General features: G+C 34.6%; 1 protein-coding gene across 1 annotated transcript in view; it reads right to left on the reverse strand.

The window, feature by feature from the left end:
* LOC101888397 (uncharacterized protein DDB_G0283357) overlaps positions 1-20512 on the reverse strand; it is a 106940-nt gene that overhangs the window by 32350 nt on the left and 54078 nt on the right. Inside the window, exon 3 of the mRNA XM_059126480.1 lies at positions 10707-10829. Within this exon, the coding sequence (XP_058982463.1) occupies positions 10707-10829 (123 nt within the window). The remainder of the gene's footprint in view (positions 1-10706; positions 10830-20512) is intronic.

The raw sequence follows: 20512 nt of genomic DNA on the forward strand, positions 1-20512 counted from the left end.
AGTTTTACTTTTTGTTCCCTTAGCCTTATGACTACGAGGGTATATGTCGTTTGAACATCATTGATGCATCGCTTTTAGACTTTAGGTTTCATTGAAGTTAATCCGCCATTTGGAATCGGTCTAGTCTGAAAGCACGATAAATCCCAAAGGTCTTGTCCGATTAGTTCAAACTTGGTCATCGTAACGTTTTTACCAGATTTATATAAAGCCACACTTCTTCTTCTTCCCTACACAAGTTCAAAATTTTGCAAAAAATAAACATTTCATAACTTGGCGCGTGGTAATATTGAAGGATTTAAGAGAAAATGTACTTAATTGATCCACTAATTATTTCATTGAGAATGGCAACCTTGTAGAAAATTTCAAAATCGGTCTAGTTTCTGGATATTACTTTCTCCATCTCTTTAATGGTTCCGACAACGTTTTCGAACAGAATTTGAATTATAAATAAATATAAATTTATTATAGTTTTTCATTAAACATATCAATTTGGTACACAAATCGAATGCAGTTCACGTTTTAGTATGGTAAGTTCACGTTTGATATTTAAATATTCACTCATTTTCATACAATGTTACACTACATAATTTTTATAATTTCTAAGCAAAAGGTCTTTAAACTTTTATTGTACGACGTAAGCTTTCCAGCTGCCATATTAAAGTACACAAAACCAATAATATGTCGGAAATCATAAAATTGCAAATGTTATCGACTCATCCGTCAGCTATCAGCAGATAACTGACAACATTCCCTGTAGGGTATTTCTCTCTCTGAACGAATAAATGTTTAAAGTTTTCCCCCTGGATGCGGTTTGGAAAAGTGCTGAAAATATGTTAACAAAATATATTACAACTTAATGTGTACTGGCTTGCGTGTACCAGTATGTGTGTTTGCGTGCAGGCGTATATCTATGTGTCTTCGACAAATACAGGCGAAGTTGTTAAACAAGAAAATGCCTCAAGTTACAGGCATGCCAGGGGACAAACAGAAATTTAGCAGTACAAATAGGTTGGTACGTTGGTGGGCTGGTTGGTAAGATAGAAGTCAGAAGGAGGGAACTGGCAAAATATTTTCACTCCCATATAACAAGAAATTTGTGTTGGTGTTTTAAAATTTGCATGCACGGTATATGGGATATTACATCAATTTTTAAGACGCCTCAAATTTTAATGCATTGCACCTATCCAGCAAAAGTATTATGAAATTGCCAGAAAAGAACTGTCAACCGAAATCGAAACTATTAAATGTCAAATAAATCATGATACTCGACAAAATTGCAAAATAAGGCAGGATTTCTATAAGAGTACGAACAACTTAAGGAAGAATTTGTAACTATTGTACAGATATATTCACATGGTGTCAAAATTAACCAGTAGGGAAAAGTTAAAAGTCGGGCAGGACCGACTATATGATACCCTACCCACAATGTATATTTAACGGAGCATATTTAAATGGAGGAAATTCTCTCCATTTGGGCTGATATTATCCATTATTTCAGAAATCGGATTAAGGGTATTTATGGGAGCTATATCGAAATCATAGCCTACCTCAATAAATTTGGCAAAGGTATTTCCGAGCTCTATAAGATATCTGGTACAAAATATCATTGTTGTCGAAAGCATATTACCAATGTGAGGGAGTTAAACACCAAATCATATGAAACATATATATGGGAGCTATAGCTATATCTAAACCGATTTTCACCAAATTTGTTGTACTTGCTTCTAGGCTGAATTCGGTTGGATGTGCCAAAATTAGATTTGGACTTATATTGGCCATTTGGTGCACAATTAACCCGAAATCGGTTGAAGATATATGGGAGGTTTATCTAAATCGTCCCTGGGCCAAACAAATATTATTTGGAAAATTTCAAAGCAATCGGATAATAAATGCTACGGACTGACATGAATATCCTCAAAAGTAACTATGGGTCTTTCTCGTTTCCTTCTCCATTTTACAAACAAATACTCAAAATCGGGCTGTACCGATATATGGCACAATATTACAACATACACTGATCCCTTTAAACTTCAAAATATAATTAAAAAATTGTTGTAATTACCACATTTAGGCAGATGGACCTGTGGAAATAGTCTTCCAATCTTACTCTGAGCACAAATACATACATGTTGCATAGGGTAAACTATGATTATTTCGATGAGTTACAATATTTGTATACATGACCCTATCTATTGTCGAAGGTATAAAAAAGCTAAAGTTCGGCCGGATCATGTGAAAACTCTTAAAAATATTTCGTTTGAAATCAACCAAAGAGCATAGTATTTACTCCCTGCACAACACACATCCAACTTTTTGTGGCCAAAACCATTTCAACGTTCTTTAATAATAAAAAATGGGCAACACCATACCTAAATCCTAGAAACCAACAGCGACATTAATATCAAATTTCAGTACTTTTGGAAAAATCATAGTACACATTCCCAAATTCACCTGCGTCTCTCAAAACAATATACCAACAGTGGATTCCATATAAAATATCTGAATTCCAGCTTTATCCTAAAACCCAATCCCAAAAGCACTATTCTACTGTTCATACAGTTATACTAAATATGTCCAAAAGCACCTGCTTATTTCCACCCTAGGCACCTACAGTGACCTCGATATCAAATTTCAGAATTCCACGTCTATCCCAACACCTAACGGCACTTCCTTCTCTCAACCATAGACACCAACAGTGACATGCATATCAAAATTCAACACTTCTGCTCTATCCCTTCTCCAAATGCCAAAATAATACTATTTTGCACTTTTCATACAGCAACATTGTCCTCAATATCAAATTTAATGATTCCAGCCCTATCCCTTCACCCAATGCCAAATTTAGTACCATTTGGTACTTTTCGTACAAATATAGGACGCATTTCCAAAACGACCGCCATATCTTAACCACAGACAGCAATAGTGACCTTAATATTAATTTTTGAGATTCCAGCTCTATTCGTTCACACATAACCTAATTGTACGATATTTACCATCTCAAACATACAGCCCCATAGAAAGCTCATTTCCTATTTCATAAATCAAGCTGTATTGGTTAACCAAAATTCCAATTTGTACCAAATTTAGCACCATTTAGTACATAATTACAATTGTCCATATCTACAATTTCAGTATTACAACTCTACTGGTTCACCCAAAATTTATTTTGTACCATTTAGTACACATACGCATACCGCTCAAAAGAAATCTTAATTTAAAATTGTAGGATTCCAACTCTACCGGTTCACCCAAAATTTAAATTGTATCAATTTCAGTACCATTTTGTACACATAAGTACGAATTTTCTAAACTACCTATATTCCTCAGTCTTAGAATGCAATAGTAATCTTGTTTCTAAATTTCAGAATTAAAGCTCTATTGAGTCATCCAAATCCAAATTCTGTCGGTTCACTCAAATTGTACCAAATGTAATGCCATTTAGTACTTTTCGTGCACATAATTATAAATTTCGAAAACTTCATCCATATTCCAATACTACAATCCGACAATAATGTTAATTTCAATTTTCAGGATTCCTGCTCCATCCGTTCCTCTAAATTCAAAAGGTACTTCATTTTGCACCATTTAGTACTTTTCGTATGAAAAGTACCTCAACCTTGATTCCCATTCCAAATTTGAAGTTTCTAGCTCTAACCGTTCACATGATACGAAATGGTAGTCAATATGGTACATTTTAGTACTTTTCATACATTTTTAGTGCGAATTTCCAATAACCCTTTGGTACATCAATCATACACTCTATCATTCAGTCTCATACGAAATTAAAGAGTTCTAGCTGTACTGGTTCGTCAAATATAAAGGATATCATTTTTAGTATCTTTTAGTACTTTTCGTACCGTTCTAGTACGAATTTCCAAAAACCCAGCCTTATCTGACCCCTTCGGACCAAGTCTAACTCTTACCCAAAATTGCAAGATTCTAGCTTTAACCTACGCCCCTCAGTGGTCAGGGTATTATGTCTTTGTGCATTTGTTTGTAACATAGAGAAGGAAGCGAGATAAACCAATTATTCCCTTTGATGATCTGCATAGAATCACTTTCTGAGTCGGTTTATACATGGCATGACAGACGGACTGTCCATGTATATTTGTGAAACAAAGTACAGGCGCATATATTACAACCAAGATGAAATTTTGCTTTAAACATTTGTTTGGTCTAAGGACCCTTTTTAAATTTGAGATAATTGCTCAAAATTCAGATAAAGCTCCCATACATACGTTCTTCCGATTTGCCTTTTATTGTACAGGGTTGCCCATATTCGACGGACCCATCTGGCAACGCCATAACTTTTAACAGAGATGTCACATCGCTTAATGACATACCACGTTTGAAGCGTCAGTCCAAGCAGATTTTTACCATGTACCAATACACGCCACGCGAGCGCTCTGACATAGTTAAAGTTTACATTCAAAAGAAGAAGTCAATTGTGAAAAAAAATGTGAGAAGTGCGCCTTTTAAGAACACCATTAAGCGTTTATACGAAAAATTTTCGACTGGTAAGGCTCTTTCTAATACGAAGAGGTCATATAAAAGTCGACCTAGGCGATCGGCCGAGAATATCGCTGCCGTACGAGCCAGTGTTGAGAGGTCCCCAAGAACATCCCAAAAACGCCGTTCTCAGCAGTTGGACATGGCTCGGTCCACTTTGCAACGGATTATTTGCATTGATTTGCATTTGTTCCCGTACAAAATTCAACGCAAAGAATGTTGCCTACGGACAAGCCTCGTCGATTGGAATGGCCCCAAAGGTGCGTCGATTATGGGCAACCCTGTACTGTAATATTTGTCAAATAGTTTAAAATTTGGTACATATGACCAAATGAAACCTAGAAGCATGCATGTTAAATTTGGTGAAAATCGGTTCAGATAATAATAGCTCCGCCATATATTGCGCATCCGATTTTAGATTTTTGTGCTTCACAGCAGCAATATTAACTCCGAAACAACGAAATTCGGGGAAGTACATCAAATACAGAAATAAATTTGCTAAATTTTATCGATGTGGTGTAGGGTATTATATAGACGGCCAGCCCGACTTTTGACTTTTCCTTACTAGAAATACCGCTACTTAATTTTATGGAGATCTACCTAGATTTGGATATATCTCCCACATTTATCTTCATCCGATTTCAGGTTTAAAAGTTGTAATATCAGCCCAAATAAGATGGATTTTGAAGAATATCCATTCAGTCCGTCAAATTTAGTAGAAATCGATTAAGTAGACAATATACCTTCATATATAAGTTCCTTTCGGCTGTATGTATTCTTTAACTTCATAATACGCGTTCAAAAATGATAAATTCCCTGTTAAAACGTTTATTTGTTATGGTTAGCTGTAGGGTATCATAACGTTGGGCCAGCCCGATTTTGAGCCTTTCTTTAATGGTTGTTACATAGTGGAGGGAACAAAAAGTGAGGAAAAGACGAACTTGATGACGTTTTCACTCTTTTAATGAAAAGAGTTGCAGAATTCTTTGCCTTATATAAAATACGTTTGAATTCCATTTTTCGTTGCACGTCCCATATTTTCCAGAATTTTCCTACTTTGTGTAAATGCATGCTTACTTTGAAGGTAATCGAGCAAAGAGATATTCGAAATTGTGTAAATATTGTAAAAAGATACTTAACGGAGGATGTTACGCAAACGAACAGACAGACGAAGTTGACGTAGAGTAATGCATGTATCTATGTATGTCTGTTTGAAAGTACTTTATGGGTGTTTATTTTGTTAAAGAAATTCCAGCAATGTTTAAAATTGAGTTATATACACAAGACCAATACACGTTTGCATTTATGACGGTGTGAATGAATGATTGAAAGATGATTTCGAATTTTTCAATAAACCTCTATTCTGGAAAGGATTTATGACAACAATTCATACTACTGCTTGCGGCACCTTATTTACTGCGATTAGATCGATCAGATTTCTCACGCATACGTTGAAGATGAAGACATAAGTTGTTCAATGGCCTCAAGGTAATATGTGCTGTAAAATATGTGCTTGCCAACCCATCTTTTGGTGACAAACGCCAAAATCAATCGATCCATCAATCAGAGGAGTATATTTGTTATGTATACATGATGTGTGTGTTTGGGGGTTTACCCAGAAATTTAGTAATTATATAATTGAGTGTATCGTTGACAGCAGACTGACAAAATAAACAACAACAAAAATCAGCCACGTAGGAAAATAGGCAGACATTTGATTCGGGTAATGACAGTTTAATAATGTAATAGATCAATATTTACTTGGCTTGCTTGGTGTAAGTGTGTGTGTGTGACCAGGTAATTTCCAACAAATTTTTGGCTATTAAGAAATTGGCTTCATTGTATGAGGTATGTATTTAAGAAGATGGATACACATCGACGATGGGAATAACTAACTATTTCAACCGATGTTTACGTAGATTGGCATTTCTTGTTATAACTTTTTAGATATGCCAAATTTAAGGATAGCTTTTTTGTCACAACACCACTTCTTTTGTGAATTATGACTAAGGACACCAAAATTATGAAAACCAGACAGGTATATTATATTTGACATTAGAATGAAAAAGTTGTGCAAAAGTATAAGAATGGACCAAAAAACATTAGGTATAATTAAATTTCGACAAGCCCCCCGGATGAAGATATATTTGGGGGCTATATCCAAATCTGAAGAGATCTCGATCTAGAGGTGTCTCTGAATTATATTTGATATTCTGTCCCGAATATCGTTGTTATGCAGTGGATATTGAGGCTATGGATGATATAAATATCAAATCGGATGAAGCATATTATGAGAGATATATCTAAATTTGGACCAATAAACTTCAAGTTAAAAGAGCAGATTTGTTGACAGTGTTAAAACAACGGAGAATTTCTGTATGACTTCGAGGAAAACATTACATTTTTTGAAAAACATTTGAAGAATTCTAAACGTGTGGTGAAAACAGAGGATCTCTAATAGTTAAACCTGTAAGGAAAGGTCAAAAGTCGGTCGAAACCGACTCTATGATACCCTATACCACTATGCATATTTAGTATAGCTCCCGTCAAAAAAGAATTTATTTGAAATAGATCATACCACCTATCAACATTTTGGCTTTAGAGCAGTTATAATTTGGTTTCAAAGGGAACTAATATATGGGAGGCATATCTAAATTTGACGGAGACATTTTAATCTTTTACGAAAACTACTACTTAAATGAAAACCGTTATATGGGGACTATACGAAGACGTGGACCTGCATACAAAAATTTTTGTCACAGACTGTAGTACCCATTACGAACTTTAAATATGAAATTTGAAAAAATTCCGATAAATAATGTCGCTAAAATTAATTATAAAAAATTGTAGCCGATTTTCAAAAAAGGGAAACGTACGTCCCGAAATTCACGCCATTAGGGCTGCTATAAGCCATTATTTGCACAATAAACCTAAAATCGGATTAAGAATATATATGGGAGCTATTTCCAAATCTAAGCCTCTAGCTCTATAATACATGTGGTGTATCTGATTTCTGGTATCAAATGTCATTGTTGTCGAATGCATATTATGAATGTGAAGGACTTAAACGCCAAATCGGATGAAACATAAATATGGGAGCTATATCTATATCTGAGCCGATTTCCCCAAATTTAATGTACTTGCTTCTCGACTGAATTCGGCTGGATGTGCAATAATTCAGGTCATTTGGATTTATATTGGCCATTTGGTGCACTATTAAACCGAAATCGGTTAAAGATATGTAGGAGCTATATCTAAATCTGATCCGATTATTACCAATATTATTAAGATGTATTAATTATTGTACCCTTTGTATTCGAGGAAGCAATGGAGCTAGAACTCTTAAATTCGGAATAAAGATCACTGTTGAAATATATGGGGTATGTACCAAAGGGTGTTTTTATGTATCATGTGAAGGGTTAGAGTAAAAGTTTGAAATTTGTGGGCATATTTGTATAAACGTTGTTTTGGAAGTGTGTACTCATTTATGCGAAAAGTACTAAACGGTACTAAATTTTGTACAATTTAAAATTTGAATCCTGAAATTGGAAATTAAAATTAATGGTGGAGTGTAGGCTAAAATTAAGAAATAAGAAAGGAAAAGGAATTTGTACTAAATGGTAAAATTGGTACAAATTAAATTTTGGGTGGGCCGGTAGAATGAAATTCTGAAAATTTAAAATATGAAGATTAGACTGTATGATGTAGTTAGTTACGAAAATTTGTACTAAAGTGTACTAAATTTGCCTGGTATTCTGAAAATTGAAAATAAGATTACTATCGGAGTGTAGGATTGGGGCATGTAGGAAGCTGTACTTATGTGAACTACAAGGTACTAAATTTGAAACAGATTGGTGGACGGATGAAGCTGACATTTTGTATTGAGGTCCCTGTTGGGGGTAGGTTTGTGATAAAGAAGTGGTTTTGGCAATGTGTACTACAAATGCACGAAAAGTAATAAATAGTTTAATATTTATCACAATTTAGTATTAGGTGAAGATTTGGTGCTTGAAATCTGAAATTTGGTATAAGGATCTTTCTTCATGTGTAGGCTGGACATATGTAAGTGTTTTTGAAATGTGTTCTATAATTGTATGAAAAGTACTGAATGGTACTATATTTGGCATTGGGTGAAGGGATAAAGATATAAGATATCTAAGATTTGTTATTTAGATTAATGGTGGTATCTGTGTTTGAGATTTGACGATGTTTTAGAAATGCGTCTTATATTTGTACGAAAAGTACTAATTTATATGGAGAATTCTTTTGGTATCTGTGGGTGGTTTTGCTCATGCTTACCAAAAGTGTTCGAAAAATAATTGTTTGTCTTTTGGATGGCCATGTGCAGATTGGTATGGATATGAGTACTAAATGTTACTAAATATGGTATTGGCTGAAAGGATAGAGCTGAAATTCTGATATTTGATATTGAGGTCCATATTGCTTTTCTGGATCTAAAGACGTTGAACTAGTTTTGGGGAGGATAATTGGATGTGGATCCGGTTTTACTAATATCCTCCTCGGTAAACTTTAAAATGAAAGATTTTGAAGGCTTTTTGGTATAAATGATAAACATTTGCCTATTATTCTTTCATACCCTCCATTATGAGTTGAACCCTTTAGATGAAAAGAATTTTGCCAGTGAAGTCGATTGGCAAAAAGTCTGAAAATACCGAAAAGTCCACTGTTTCCTGCATTCTATTGCGAGTTTCAAACATCAAATTAAAAACAAATCTGCTGAAAATGCGGCTAAAGTCATTAAAATACCAAATATTCGGAGGTACCGACTTATGACTCATAAAATAATTAATGAGCTTATGTCAGCAGTCTTCTGCCACAGAAAACAGAACCCCTTTCAAACTCTACATACCGAATTTTAAATGATTTCCCTAAAAAATATGGCTAAAATCAATAGAATGCCGAACATCAGGAAGTACCAAAACATGATGGTGCATAACAAGACTTGAACCTATAATGATAGTGATCTCTCACAGGAGGTAAAATCCACTACGAATTTTAAACAATTCCGTTTGAAATGTGGCTTACATCGTCCAAATTCCGAATATTGGGAGGTACTGTTATGCCAGGCCTATAAGATTATAGGTCCACATAATCTTATAGGCCTCGCATAACAGTACCTACCATAGATAATATTCTGCAACAGGAGGCAAAGCCCGTTACGAATTGTAGATAATTCTATTAGGTAATGTTGTCTAGATCTTCAAAATACCGAATATTTGGAATTACAGTTATATGAAAGCTACAGGACAACGTGGACCTATATAGAATTTTTTTCCCAGTAAAGTTAGAACCCATTATGAAATCTATGAACTTTAAACAATCCAGTTTTAAAACGTGGCTTCATTTCCTAAATGAAATAATAGTTATTTTTAAAATAACTCCTGTGGATTCTCCACTTAGACAAAAAACAAGGGAACTGAAGAGGATTGGTGGCTCTTTCCGAAACCTAGGTATTTCCTGCCTTACCCCCTGGTAAACATTACCATCGTTCTCCACTAATAAACAAACGTTGTTTTTATTGCAATAACAAAATATCAAAGGAAGCTTTGAGTATATCTTCCCTTTCAATTACATTTCAAACAACAACAAAGTAATACCTTGGATTGCATTCCCATGTTGAAATAGTTTCTAAACAATAAATTCTAATTGTAAAGTTCAATGAATTAGCCTGAGACTCTGCCCAATATATTCGGCATGGAATGTTTATTGAGCATTTTCCAATTAATATTGGAAAATACCTGTACACAATCCCAAAAAGGAATTCCTTTAAAAGTTCCATTTCTTTTTGAGAATTTTATCAATATCAATTATATTCGTTTGAACTCAAAAAAAATTACTTAAATTATATGATTTGCAACAAAAAACTACCAAATCCTGAATACCTTTTGCAGGTAGCATTGTCTTTGATGGGAATTTATTTATTTCAACTTATGTACTTCATATTTTATGGGAAAAGTTTTTGCGTCTGAAATGCCAATCTTGGAAGGAAAACATGCCATAACCCGGCCAGTCCTTTTGGCAAGAAAACGGTAAAATATTTCATCCAAAAAGATTGAAATATTTTATTGCAAACAAAAATATTTCCCAACACAGCATTAAAGTATTTCAATTATTATTTTTTTTTCTTCACTCTCTCTCACTCCCTCTCTGATTTTGTCGGTTTCTGGGAAACTTACCTGTCTTGTGTTTTCTTTCATTTGCCTGCGAGCTATTTCCAAAAGCAAACGCTGCCGCAGCACATCCAGTGGATTCACAATCGACAATGAGGGTTTGTTACGCTTCGAAAGGAAATAATCATTCTGTAAAATAAAGAAAAGCAGACATGAACATGAGCACAAAAGAGGACATCATAAGTAACAGATAATAAACAGGAAACAGTATCAAATAGAATAAAAGTTATAAAATTTTGAAATTATTATTTTTATGGAATGTTTGTGCTGTTTTGATTTTTTTACGTCTCCTTTGCCAAGTGGCTGAGCTTTAGAAACAAAAAAAAAATAGACGGAAACACTTCCTTTGCAGTAATTAAAAATGTTTTGATTGACATTTGCAGTGTTCCCTTTGTAATATGAACTGAAAATGTGATATGTCATCGTTAAAGGCAAACATTACTTTTTTAATTTTAATTAGGTATTTTTATCACCATTTTTTGCTTATAATAACAAGGTACAATGATTCGAAAAATAAAATATTAATCACAAATCTATTTTAAAACCAGTAAGGAAAGTCTTAAAGTCGGGCGGGGCCGACTTTATGATACCCTACACCACTTTGCTAATTTAGTAGAGCTCCGCATAACAATTAAAAGTTTTTATGAGAGAATTCAATCATACGCGCTATGATTATAATTATAATTTAAAGTTATGCCGAAGTATTTGTATGTTTTAAATTCGGACTTGTGTTGCCCACTTGGTTTAAAATCGGATAAAAATATATATGGGAGCTATATCCAAATCTGAACCGATCTCGATAAAATTTGGCAAAGATATTTCTGAGCTGTATTTTATATATTTCACTGAATATCGTTGTTACGGAGTGCATATTACGGTTGTGGGTAACAAATACAACAAACCGGATGAACAATATATATGGAAGCTATAGCTATATCTGAATCGATCTTCGCCAAATTTGACATACTAGCTTCTAGACTCAATTCGGCCGTAAGTGCCAAATTCCATCCCATTTAGACAAATATTTGACGTTTGGTGCACAATAAAAGGTAAATCGGACGAAGTTATATATGGGAGCTATATCCAAATCTGAACCGATATCGATAAAATTTGGCAAATGTATTTCTGAGCTGTATTTGATATATTTCCCCAAATATTGTTGTTGCAGAGTGCATATTACGGCTGCGGAGGACAAAAATAACAAATCGGATCAACAATATATATGGGAGCTATAGCTATATCTGAACCGATTTCGATCAAATTTGGCATACTTATTTTATATATTAATTTGGGTGTATATGCAAAATTCCATACAATTCGGGCTGATATTACACGTTTGGTGCAAAATTTCATCTGGATCGGATAATAAATGCGACCTGTACTTTGTTTACAAAAATACATGGACAGACGACAGACGGACGGACGGACGGACATGCATAAATCGACTCAGAATGTGATTCTATGCAGATCATCAAAAGGAACTATGGGTCTATCTTGTTTCCTTTTGCCTGTTACAAACAAATGCACAAAGACATAATACCCTGACCACCTTGTGGTGTAGGGTATAATTATGATTTTATTTTTAATGAAAAATATTAAGTATACAAGTTTTTCTTGTTCAGAGATTAATGAAATTTGATCTGGAATAATTCTTACTTTGACAAAGAATTAAAAATAGAGGGAGATTTTGACAAGGATTGGATGCGTTTTCTATAAAAAACTATTATACATACATATATGATTTATTCTGTGGAGAATATTTCTCCCTCGGATACCTTCTACGTGAAACAAAAAAATTATGAAACTTTCTGGCGTTAAATCGAAATAAGAAAGGGAAAAAACTAACCAAAAATTAATAAATATTTTCGGCTTTTTCGGAACATTGAAGATGTGTTGGCATATAATTGCAATAGAGACTTCTTTCTTTGGTGACTCATAATACAATTTAATGGAAAATATTTTTGTCTTAATGTCATGCTTCTAAAATGAGTACGGCTTTAACCCTAAAATGAATTTTTAATACGATATCGTGGACCCATATAGACAAATCTCTTCCAGCGGGTAAAGTACGCCTTAAGAACTCCTTGTGTAGAAGTTCTGATAATTCCAATGAAAAATGTGGCTAAAATCATCAAAATACCGAATATCGGGGGGTACTGTTGTATAGGACTATTCGATATCATGGACCGATTGAGCCTTATCTGTGCAAAATTTAATCATACTATGTATGGTGGAGGGTAAAAAAACGATTTTCAAAATTATCTATTAACTTCAACATTGTATAGTTAATGGCTAAAATTAAATTACGGTTCGTGTCTAGCAATATCTGTCCGCGTCGCTGGTCCGTTATTTTAGGTTTCGAAGGTCTTGCATCCAATTAAGGGATATATAATCATACGTTATGTTATAGGGATTTGCAATTTTTAAAGCTACATCTTAAATTCTACGAAGCATAGAGCAAAATATTTGAGGTTCTTTGTGCATGGTTAAGGCTATATATATAATCGGCCCAACAAAATTTGGCCTGGAAACCCAAAACCCTCTTGGGATTTTGATCCATGAACCAAGCCACGACCTTTGAAATTGTCGCACATTGTAATTATTTATTTTATTAAAATTTTTAAATTAAAATTTTGAACCCTAGACGGTAAATCCAGAAGCAAAGTTTTCATATACCCACTAAATCACATGAGTCCTTTTTTTTTTTTTGAATAATTGCAGGGTCTAAAACCATTATTTTGATGAGACACTTTTTGGTCTATACAAGTTTTCTACGTAGATTTATGTTCTGGTAAACCGCCCTATCAGTACTACTTCCTTTATGGTATTCCAAAGACTAACCGCATTCTCCAATCGATTTCATTGGTATTTGAAGTTAAGCTTTTTAATGATACACATATAGTTTAATCAGTTATTTTAAACTGGTTATATGTCGTATTTGTATATTTGAATATCCAGTTCAAAATTCAGGTCTGTCTAACAAGAAGAAATGATATATAGTTCATATGTACCTGAACGTTCTACATTATAAGTAGCTTATACGAAATTTACTGATATATATGGTCATACCAGTTTCATGAGCAGAAGTAGAGGTAAAAGCGAAAAAGAACATGATAATATAATGGAAAACATGACAAAATCGATTTCCGGTTGAATTATGTCAATCTAGTTCATAGTTCAGAACAACAGTTCCTAAACGTATGAGTGATCTCATAAATTGCATATATTTCATAACACTCATACGCACTCATAAGCGACCGGAGTCTACGAAACAAGAAAAGAAACTAATGTGTTTGATCGAACTAGATTGGCACAACTCTAGATTTCAGCTCTTAAGAAGTTTACCAAAAATCTTCTGAGCAGAATTTTTTTAGAACTTTTCGCTATCAAAGACTCCCTTTTTGTATTTGCACCTTGGTTAAAAGAAAAAAGGACGAAAAAGACATAGAAAAAATCGGGTTATAAGTACGAAATGTTCTACAAAAATATCGTAAAATTCTACACGTCATTACACGGAAACTTGACCCATCATGAAATTTTCTTTCTTGCGTCTTTAATATACCCCCAAAGACTATAGGCCACAAAGCGAATTTTCCAAAGCCATATTTTTTTGCATAATGAAATCAAAGCACTTCAATAGCCATTCAAATCGAACAATAAAACTTTAATATCCGATTTGTTTGTGAATTGTCCCTTTTAGCCATTGTTGTCACCATAAATGGGACATTTTGCACCTGTTACTCGCCAGCGAAAAAGCTGAACAAAATTTCAATGACAATAAAAAATATGTCCTTGGTTGACGCGGATTTGATGCTTAGTCATTGCTTTGATTTCCTTGCAATCTCCAAACGAAAACCACATTTATTATTAGAGGATATACGTCATATTTTGGGCACGAACTTATGTTACATTGTTGTAAACAACAATGGCTGACATTTTTGTTTGTCAAATTGCTCGCAGACATAATAATAAGTTTTGTGGTGTTGTTACTGAAGTATATCTGATTCTTTTTTGTGACAAAAGTAGATTTCGTATTTTGGTTGGCTTTTTTTTTTGTAAACAGTTCTCTTTTTTGGGGTAAATAATATACATACCAAGGTGTGAAAATTTGTACAGTTTCAACGAGCACAAAAATACTATAGTGCAGCCGGTATGAACCAGTAAGGGGAAAGTCAAAAGTCGGACGGGGCCGACTATATGATACCCTACACCACTATGCATATTTAGTAAAGCCCCCGTAACAAAGGAATTTATTTGATGTAGATCATACCACCTATCAAAATTTGGATTTAGAGCAGTTACAATTTGGGTTCAGATGGGACTAATATGTGGGAGGCATATTCAATTCTGAATCCATTTTCACTAAATTCGACGAAGATGTTTTTAAGTTTTATACCAAATAGCATTGCTATACAGTGCATTATATCACATCGAGAAGGATTATATTAAAAAAAATATGTATCGGAGGCGGGTTCCACAAAATAGAAACATACGTCCCGAAATTTTACTACATTTGGACTAATATTAGCAAAATAATGACACAATAAACCTGAAATCTGATAAAGGATCGATCTCGATAAAATTTGGCAAAGGTATTTCTATAAAGTATCTGCTACCAAATATCATTGTTGTCGAGTGCATATTACGAATTTAAATACCAAATCGGATGAAACATATATATATCTATATCTTAACCGATTTCCTCCAAATTTGAAGAACTTGCTTCTAGGCTGAATTCTGCCAGAATTGCCAAACTGCAGTCAATTTTGGCTTAAATTTGCCATTTGGTGCACAATAAACCTGATATCGGACAAAAATATACAGGGTAAGATGAAAAACTGCAACCAACTTCAGACTGCAGTCATTTCTACGCCACTCATCCAAAAGCTGTTAAAATTATTCCAGTGACAGCTCATTATTGTTTACAAGCGTACAAAAGCATTTTGGTGAGAATTTTCCAGAAAAAAATTGTTAATCGTGATGGAATTCAAGCGTGATAGTGTGATTTCTTTATACTTGGCTGGAAAACCACAAGTTGCTATCGTTCAAGCATTCCAGCATTTAAATGTGAATAAACCTTTTGTGTCTCGTACCATCTCTCGTTACCCTCGTGATACTGGTAGCGTAGCCCGACGTCAAGGAAGTGGGCGGAAGAAAACAGCAACATCAGCAGAAATGGTTCGAAAAGTAAAGAAGAGATTTGATCGAAACCCGCGTCGCAGTGATGGCTCGTGAGCTGAATATATCAATATTCCATTCCGCAAATATTGAAAAATGAGCTCAGAGCAAAGTCATTAAAATTCCAAAAAGTGCAGGAATTTACACCGCAACAGAAAGAAAATAGGTTCTAAAGAATTAAGGAGTTGCTTCGCTTGGCCTAAAGTGTAGAACTGCCGTATTTGGTTTTCCCCAATGAGAAAATATTCGTTGTCCAGTTTGTAAACGAACTAAATGATCGTGTTTACTTGCCAAAGAGGTCAGCTGAAAATGTGCAACTTCGATTGGCCACCAGAACTCAAGAGCTGACCATGGTGATGGTGTGGGCTGCCATTACAGCAGATGGTCGCTCTCCGCTCGTATTAATCGACCGTGGCATCAAAATGAATGCCGAAATATTCTGGAGGGTGTATTAAAACCTTGGGCACGCAAACATTTTAGCCGCATACCTAGGACATACCAACAGGACTCAGCACCATCGCACACAGCACGCGCCACCTAAGAATGGTTACAAAATGAGGTTCTTCGCTTCATTTCCAGCACACAATGGCCACCAAAATCTCCGAATACCAATCCATTGCACTATTGTGTCTAGAGTGTTTTAGAAAGCAAGGTTGGAACTAAAAAATACCAAAGTGTCACCTCAAGCAAACGCTTCGCCGGGAATGAGACAAAATACCGGAGAGCAACATTCGGGCAGCGTGTGACGGTTTCATTGGTCATTTGAAGGCCATAATTTGTGCCAAAGGTGACCAATTCGAAGAAATCTAAACTTATTCTAAAATTTGACGCAATTTCCGACATTTTTGGCTTCTATCAATAAAATTTTAAAAAATTATATTTGAACTGATATTGATATTGATATTTCTGAACTGATTTTCAAATTTGATACTTTTTTCCAGACTAAGTTCGGTCGGATGTACCAAAATTCAGGACTTTTTGGCAGATATAGGTCATTTGGTGAACAATTAACCTGAAATTGGCTGAAGATATATATGGGAGCTATATCCAAATCTGAACCGATCATGATAAAAATATCATTCTTTTGGAAAGCATATTACGAATGTGAGCGACTTAAACAACAAATCGAATGATACATACATATGGGAGCTATAGCTATATCGGAACCGATTTTCTGTAAACTTGATGTACTTGCTTCTAGACTGAATTTGGTAGGATGACCAAAATTCAGGTCATTTGGACTGATATTGGCAAGTAACCCGAATTCGCTTGAAGATATATATGGGAGCTATGTCTAAATTTGAACCGATTGTCACCAATTTTCACCAAGGGTTCGTCAAGGGTTTGAGATAACAAATTTCGTCTTAATCGGATAATAAACGCGACCTACATTTTCTTCAAAAAAAAAATACATGGGCAGACGGAGAGACGAACTGCCATACATAAATCGACTCAGGAAGTGATTCTTTGAAGATTCTCAAAACCTCCATGTTACAAAGAAATCCAAAAAGACATTATACCCTTACCACTATGTGGTGTAGGGTATGAAAAATTGAGACTGCGATTTACGGCTGTGGAGAAAATTTCCGAATTCATTTGCCCGAAGACTCACAGTAAACCTTGCCAATTGGTATGACAATTGTCCTTAGTCATTTGAGAGTTCTCCCTCCCCACAAATATAACTTTATAGTATTTTCTACAAATACCACTGATTTTCAATTACAACTTGTCGTGTTTAAACAAACTATTCCCTGGACAATTTCACCCATGGCGCAAACAGGTTAACTAAGCAATTTGTAAAGCAACCCCGCACCGTTGTGGAAATAAACTGTTCTGGGAATTGCAAATGGAAAGCGGCAAGCAAAATTTTTTTCCTTTAATATATGGAACTAATGAAGTTAAACGACTAGTTTTGCTGCAAAGTTCTAACTAGCAAATTGAATTCTCACCAGGAATGGAAAAAAGGCAACATCATCCAACATCAACAGCTTCAACTGGGGATCAGAGCATTTTTACACACACACGCAGACACATCTTCGAACAAGATGATGTTGCTGTTGTTGATGATGTGTAAATATGTAAGTTTTACAGGTGTTGTAAAGTGATTTATTCTAAACATTTTTAAATTAACTTATGACTGTCAGGCTGATAATGATGATGATAGACTTGGAAATGCAGTCTATTTGTCAACTCATATTTTCCTAAGGCAATACTGATTCCAAAGGCAAAAAGTATCACCAGTCATGCAAAGGAAACACTTATCTGTCATGTGTCAATGTATTATGAAGTTTTTAATTAAGTCAACGTATAACTCATATGCAGGTGAAAAAAGTTATCCTTTGAATTTGTAAAATCACAAATGACATGGAAAATTAGATAGAAAATTATAAAAAGCTGGATCTGATAATACAATTTTCTCTATATTTGCTTTATGAGAATTCTCTTTTAACTAATAAAAGTGTAATTTTTCTCAGATGAGATAATAAATTCATTAAAAAGTAATAAGTGGAAGTAAGTTCATGGATTATTAAGAGGCAACAATAATCACAAGTAAAAAAGCTGTAAGTTCGACCGGGTCGAACTTTGAGTACCCTTCACAATTTGGAACGAATTAGAGAATTTTCAAAAAAATAAAATCTATTGAAAAGGACGGTGCCGATATATGGGGGGATATACGATATTGTGAACAAATATAGACTCGCAAGGAACTCCTTGTGTAGATTTTCAGACAATTCCATTGAAAAATGTGGCTGAAATCATCAAAATACCGAATATCGGAGGGTACCGTTATATGGGGGATATACGATATAGTGCACCTATATAGACAACTCTTTTTCAGGGAGTAAAGTACTCACAAGCAACTTATTGTGTGGATTATCAGACACTTCCGTTGAAAAATGTGGATAAAATCATCAATATACCGAATATACGATATCGTGGACCTATATAGACAATTCTCTTTCAGGGGGAGAAATACTCATAAGGAAATCCTTGTATGGAATTTCGGACAATTCAATTAAAAAATGTGGCTGAAATCATCAAAATACCGAATATCGGGGGTACCGTTATATGGGAGCTATTCGATATCGTGGAGCTATATAGATAATTCTCTTTCAAGGGATAAAGTACACACAAAGAACTCCTTGTGTGGAATTTCAGACAATTCCATTGAAAAATGTGGCTAAAATTATCAAAATACCGAATTTCGGGGGTACCGTTATATGGGGGCTATACGATATCGTGGACTTATATAGACAATTCTCTTTCAGGGGGTGAAATACCCATAAGGGACTACTTGTGTGGAATTTCAGACAATTCAATTGAAAAATGTAGCTAAAACCATCAAATACCGAATATCGGGGGTACCGTTTTATGGGGCTAATCGATATCGTCGACCTATATAAATAATTCTCTTCCAAGGTATAAAGTACCCACAAGGAACTCCTTGTGTAGATTTTCAGACAATTCCGTTGAAATGTGGGCAAAATCATCAAAATACCGAATATCGGGGGGTACCGTTATATGGGAACTCTTTCGTGGTATAAAGTACCCACAAGGAAGTCCTTGTGTGGATTTTCAGACACAATAAACCATAATTCTCACAATAAACCATATGTATATGTTTAATAGCTTTTCACGAAATTTCTATTTTAAATGAAGGCTATAGTCGTGCGGGGCCGTCAATGTGATACCCTACAATACTATAATTTATTCAAGAACCCTATTAAGTTCAAACCCATTCTAGTCGATTTTTTTACAAAAATTCCAAAAATCACTAAAAAGGTTACCTTTGTTGTTTGTTCTATATTTACGCCCTCCGTCGCGCTTGTGGGCCATTTTACTTCACTAAATATAATCCGATAGCCCTTCAATTTCATGCAAAATTCCATGTCAATGGGTCTTTAATTGTAACCTGTAGGTAAATTTTCACTTTTTGGAACATTTTAATCCCTAAGTATTTTGCGAACATTCTTAACATCTTTAGGCTTCTATTATGACCCTAACTCCATGCTAAATTTCGTGAGGATCGGACGATAAATGCGCCCTGTATCCCCCACAAATTGTGTTGCAGGGTGCATAAAATTCTTAAAGTCAAATTGCTGGCATATGTTTATGAGATTTTTTTTGGATTTTATCTCTTTCTGCCAAAAGACCATTCAGAATTTCTGATAATATCTCCAGTCGTTCTTGAGCAGTCAACGATGCATAGACTAGACTAACTAACATCCCCTTCTTTAATATATGAGAGTGCATACAATTTGCAATGTATGCGATATCTTGGATTTCAAGCTCAATGTAAAGGTCATCCATCTTCCATCCTTCGATACAGCTTGGAGTTTATATTAACTTTGTCAATCCGTTTGTAACACCTCGAAATATAAATTGTTGATTCCACAAAGTATATATATTCTTGATCAGCATAAAAAATGTATATCGATATGGCGATATCCGTCCGTCTGCGGAATTTTTTACTCAGACGTGTTTTAGGTCTATAGGTAAGATGGGCTATGTAGGTCCACGTTTTGGTATAGCCCCCATATAACAGACAGCTTTAAGATTTTTTGGGTGTTTCATTCACAATTTCGCCCTGAATTTGCTGCAAATTGGCAGTATATGTTACAATTATATAAGAA

This window comes from Musca domestica, unplaced genomic scaffold (assembly GCF_030504385.1).
Source record: "Musca domestica strain aabys unplaced genomic scaffold, Musca_domestica.polishedcontigs.V.1.1 39, whole genome shotgun sequence".
Lineage (NCBI taxonomy): Eukaryota > Metazoa > Arthropoda > Insecta > Diptera > Muscidae > Musca > Musca domestica.